Source organism: Nansenia antarctica (genome assembly GCF_963989245.1).
Source record: "Nansenia antarctica genome assembly, chromosome: 15".
Classification (NCBI taxonomy): Eukaryota; Metazoa; Chordata; class Actinopteri; order Argentiniformes; family Microstomatidae; genus Nansenia; species Nansenia antarctica.
Genome location: NC_137685.1, coordinates 3,598,287 through 3,604,071, shown reverse-complemented (window position 1 = coordinate 3,604,071; position 5,785 = coordinate 3,598,287). Strand labels below are relative to the sequence as shown.

Below are 5,785 nucleotides of genomic sequence, written 5' to 3'. Positions count from 1 at the left end.
ACCCGCCCTCTGCACGCTGCCCTCTGATTGGGCCAGGCCAGTGTCTCAGGGGCCGTGGGCAAGACGGAGAATTAAGCCAATGGGATCCAAGGGGGACTGGTGGGGGAGTAATGGAGGGATGAAAGGCGGAATTGACCGCAGTGATTGTGAGCAGGATAGAGAGTAGGGGGCTATGGTGAAGGTAGGGGGTCATAGTTAGAGCTAGCGATTATGCTAGCTGGGAGCCATAGCCAGATGTCTTTTTTTTAGATGTCTGTTTATGTCTTTTTTATTATATTATATTATTCAATTGTCACTTTATTTTGTTGTTTGTGGTTTGAGCTTCTGTAACACATCTATCTATCTATCTAGACTTCTATCTATCTATCTATCTATCTAGCTATCTAGACATCTATCTATCTATCTAGACTTCTATCTATCTATCTAGACTTATATCTATCTATCTAGACTTTTATCTATCTATCTATCTATCTAGACTTCTATCTATCTATCTATCTATCTAGACTTCTATCTATCTAGCCACTATCTATCTAGACATCTATCTATCTATCTAGACTTACTGTATATCTATCTATCTAGACTTCTATCTATCTATCTATCTAGACATCTATCTATCTATCTATCTAGACTTCTATCTATCTATCTAGACTTCTATCTATCTATCTATCTAGACTTCTATCTATCTATCTATCTAGACTTCTATCTAGACTTCTATCTATCTATCTAGACTTCTATCTATCTATCTAGACGTATATCTATCTATCTATCTATCTATCTAGACTTCTATCTACCTATCTATCTATCTATCTAAACTTCTATCTATCTATCTAGACTTCTATCTATATATATATCTATCTAGACATCTATCTAGACTTCTATCTATCTATCTATCTATCTAGACTTCTATCTATCTATCTATCTAGACATCTATCTATCTATCTATCTAGACTTCTATCTATCTATCTAGACGTATATCTATCTATCTATCTATCTAGACTTCTATCTGTCTATCTATCTATCTAGACATCTATCTATCTATCTATCTAGACTTCTATCTGTCTATCTATCTATCTATCTAGACATCTATCTATCTATCTATCTAGACTTCTATCTATCTATCTATCTATCCAGACTTCTATCTATCTATCTAGACATCTATCTATCTATCTATCTATCTAGACTTCTATCTATCTAGACTTCTATCTATCTAGACTTCTATCTATCTAGACTTCTATCTATCTAGACTTATATCTATCTATCTAGACTTATATCTATCTAGACTTATATCTCTCTAGACTTATATCTATCTGTCTAGACTTCGATCTATCTAGACTTCTATCTATCTATATATCTATCTATCTATCTATCTATCTATATAAGGATGAGGGTGTTTGTGTGTTTTTTGTAGTGTAGTGTGTAGTGTGTAGGGTCATTGAATGAATGGCACCATATTCCAGTTGATTCAGAATTCCTTGGTAGGAGAAAAGGCTAGGTTTTAATATTTCATTTCATACATTTACCATTAGAGCTCTAGTGTCCTGATGTACCCCCCCCTCTCTCTCTCTCCCTCACTCTCACTCTCTCCCTCTCTCTCCCTCTCTCTCTCTCTCTCTCTCTCTCTCTCAGAGTCATCCAACGCAACGCTACTCACCAACGCCGAAAAGATCGCCACCATAACAACCACTCACACACCCCAGCAACAGGCTGCACCCGAGCCCAGGTGAGAGGGATTGTGGGATTTGGAGTCTTTTGAAAGACTAGTAGTGCCTTATTTCCTGAACGTGGAAGGGAATAGTCAATGATTTAACGTTTCGTTGTTTATTCCTCCTTTTGTTTGGTTTTGTCATCTTCCCCCCCCCCCTCCCCCCCCAGAAACAACAGCAAACCAAAACAGGAGTCTTTTGAGTTCAAGGCGCCCACAACCCCCTCCTCCTCCAGCCGCGACACAACCCTCCGCCCAGGTAAGGACGCAACGCGTCTATACTGTGAACCAGGACAGGAGCAATGTTCCATTTCAACAATTCGTGATCTGAATCATAAGGTTCTATCTCTGTTTAGGGCAGTTCAGAGAAATTGAGCGTCAAAAGTTTTTACATTCCATTATGTTTTGTGAGATGGAACCTTTGTATTTTATGAATTACTAACTCAGAAACTTCAACATTTTAAAAAATAACACCACACAGGCATTAATAAACACCTAATGGATCAGATTATGTAAAAAACCAAATTTTGACAAAAATGGAGATAGAACCTTAGAATTCTAACCTCACGAATTCAGCAATTTCAACTCACGTATTGAATAGATATAAAGTGTAGAGTTCCTTTAGTGTAAGCGCCAATGCCTTCTAGCTAAACTTCCCATAACGATATGCAGTTCCTATGAGTCAACCTGACGCTAGGTAGATGCTTCTCTGTGATACCATTGATCCTGGGCAGAGTGTGGGTATAGAGGGAGAGGGCTGTGCCGGTCATTGTGTCCTTGTCGGACCTGTGCCTCCTGCGTCCTCTCTCTCCCTACCCTCCTTAGACGACCCCCAGAGCCCAATTCATCAATTATTCAACACCCTCCCAATCTGGAGCTCCGATCATCTAGGTGTGACTTTCCTGAAGGTGGCGTTCGTCCCCTACGCTGAAATACGAGCCCCTTCACCACACACACACACACACACACACACACACACACACACACACACACACACACACATGCGCGCGCACATGCACACACTGTCAAGTTCAGCCACCACTGAACGCTGAATAACCACTGACCTTGGTGTGTGTGTGGTGTGTGGTGTGTGTGTGTGTGTGTGTGTGTGTGTGTGTGTGTGCATGTTTGTTTGTTTGTTTGTCTCTGTGTGTGTACTAGGATGCTGAGTTCTACTCTGTGGACCTGGAGAGAGACAACAAAGGGTTTGGGTTCAGTCTGCGAGGGGGACGGGAGTACAACATGGACCTGTACGTGCTGCGGCTAGCAGAGGACGGGGCGGCCGTACGCAACGGGAAGATGAGGGTACGTAAGAGCCTCTATTCGGTTGTTAAGTCTGACGTTTAGCAATTCCCGGGTCCAAACCAAAAATCCCCGCACCAGAGTACCAGTGTACTAAAGCACCAGAGTACCAGAGTACTAAAGCACCAGAGTACTAAAGCACCAGAGTACCAGTGTACTAAAGCACCAGAGTACCAGTGTACTAAAGCACCAGAGTACCAGTGTACTAAAGCACCAGAGTACCAGTGTACTAAAGCACCAGAGTACCAGAGTACTAAAGCACCAGAGTACCAGAGTACTAAAGCACCAGAGTACCAGAGTACTAAAGCACCAGAGTACCAGAGTACTAAAGCACCAGAGTACCAGAGTACTAAAGCACCAGAGTACCAGAGTACTAAAGCACCAGAGTACCAGTGTACTAAAGCACCAGAGTACCAGTGTACTAAAGCACCAGAGTACCAGTGTACTAAAGCACCAGAGTACCAGTGTACTAAAGCACCAGAGTACCAGTGTACTAAAGCACCAGATTACCAGTGTACTAAAGCGGTAGAATGACAGTTCAATCGTTTTTTAGACTGGGATCTATTCATACAACAAGGGACACAGCACTTTCCTGTTTTTCCCATATTGTCAGCGTCTTTGAGCCTCGGAAAAGCGCTATACAAATATAATGAATTATTATTATTACCGCGGCATTTCGAAGAGAGCGCCTCAGCCAACGTTGGACCCGGAAACACGTCACGACTTAACAACCGAATACCAGCTGTAAAGTGGCATTAAACAGTTTCTGACAACACCTATGATATCCACCTCAGTATATTCAACAGGCAATGCAGGGCATTGTATAGCTCACCCATAGCCACACATGAAGACATAGTACAGCAGGATAGACCTACAGATACTTCTGTTAATGCTCTGTGGCTCCAAGCAGCCTTCTTCAGAGCTGTATTCCCTGAGTGTACGAGCTGACAGGTGATATTTACTCCCTACACTCACTGATGTATGACAGCGCGATGAAAATTGCATTTAAGCTGTGCCTCATTCTAGTTTAAGCATTCTGGCAACTGAGGTATAGTCACATAATGACAAATGCATAATGAGAACGTATCTCATTTAGTCAAAATGCTTCATCACACACAAATGCCCCAAGAGACAGTATCTGGAGTAATTGTTTCCATGGTAATTGTGTGGATATGTAAATTCCACGTTCATATGCTCCTCAAGCTGTCACATAGCTGTGCGTTTAACCTTTATTTTGATTAATCGCATCAATCCGTAAGTGCTTTCCGATACGACGTCAATTCCCAGGATAGGATGCAAAGGATTAATTGTTTTTATTTCATCTATTTGTGGAATTTGTGAGGTATTTAAATAATGTGTTATTAGTGCACGTCTCTGTCAGAGAGCTGGTGTGTGTGTGTGTGTGTGTATGTGTATGTGTATGTGTATGTGTATGTGTATGTGTGTGTGTATGTGTATGTGTATGTGTATGTGTATGTGTATGTGTATGTGTATGTGTATGTGTATGTGTATGTGTATGTGTATGTGTATGTGTCTGTGTCTGTGTCTGTGTCTGTGTCTGTCTGTGTGTCTGTGTCTGCTCAGAACGGGGTCTTGTTAGATGAGATATTAATAGGTCCAGGTTCTGTGAGGCAGAGGTGTCAGGCGGAGACCCATTTCTGTAGGAGAGGAATTCCCTCGACGACGAGAACTGACAGATAACTTGAGGCGTGGAAGAAAAAAGAGAATAGAACAAGAGTCTTTCTTTCTCTCTCTCTCTCTCTCCCTCTCCCTCTTCCTCTCTCTAGCTAGCTACACGCATCAGACTTATAATCCTGTTCTTTGACAACATTTTCCCCCCTTTGAACATTTTTTTATTTCAAGAATTGTTTCTAGGGCAGTTTGTGCGCGAGGAATTGTTGTTCATTGTTCCGCTCTGATCTCGTCTCTTTCTCTCTTTCCTCTGGATCCTTTTTATCCCCACCCCTTTGCTCCCTTTCCTCCCTCCTCCTGTATCCCTCCTCTCCCCCCTTCCTCAATTCCCCCCCCTCTCTCTTCACCCCTCTCACTCCCTCCCCTTATCTCTCTTCTCCCCATCCCCCCTCCCCTTTCTCTATCGCTCCCTCTCTCTCTCTCTCTCTCTCTGTGTCTGTCTCTATCTCCCTCTCTCCCCCTCTCTCTCTCTCCCCCTCTCTCTCTCCCCCCCTCTCTCACTCTCTCCCCCCGTCTCTCTCCCCCTCCCCCTCTCTCTCTCCCCCCCATCCCCCTCTATCCCCCCTCTGCCCCCCCCATCTCCCTCTATCCCCCCTCTGCCCCCCCATCTCCCTCTATCCCCCCTCTGCCCCCCCCCCCCATCCCCATTCGCTCCTCCCTCAGGTGGGAGACGAGATCCTGGAGATTAACGGCGAGACCACCAAAGGCATGAAGCACGCGCGCGCCATCGAGCTGATCAAGAACGGCGGGCGCCGTGCCCGTCTGGTCCTGAAGAGGGGCGACGGCTCGGTGCCGGAATATGGTGGGTCAATCTACGAAAACATTCCCTTCTCCCCCGTCTTCACTCCCTGAGGAAAGCCCAGGAGGGTGGGCTGGAGGCGGGGCGGGGGGGGGGGAGGGGGGGGGGAGCTACGAGAGCACACCACACCCCCCTCTCCTGTCCCTTTTCCTGTGGGTACTCCAGGGTCCTCCGGGGGTCACCTCTTGGCTACCACTGTCCCCCACTGGGTGTGTGTGTGTGTGTGTGTGTGGGTGCTTCCCCTGGGTCCTCCTGTCACCTCTGCCTGTCACACCTGCTGATGTCACCTG

At 44.9% G+C, this 5,785-nt stretch overlaps 1 protein-coding gene across 1 annotated transcript in view; it reads left to right on the top strand.

Moving 5' to 3' along the window:
• magi1b (membrane associated guanylate kinase, WW and PDZ domain containing 1b) overlaps positions 1–5,548 on the top strand; it is a gene marked incomplete at both ends in the record, with an annotated part of 154,426 nt that extends 148,878 nt beyond the window's left edge. The window contains 5 exon segments of the mRNA XM_080545948.1: positions 1,627–1,720; positions 1,873–1,915; positions 1,917–1,961; positions 2,864–3,007; positions 5,360–5,548. Of these exon segments, the coding sequence (XP_080402074.1) occupies positions 1,627–1,720; positions 1,873–1,915; positions 1,917–1,961; positions 2,864–3,007; positions 5,360–5,548 (515 nt within the window).
• Between the last annotated feature and the right edge of the window lie 237 nt (positions 5,549–5,785).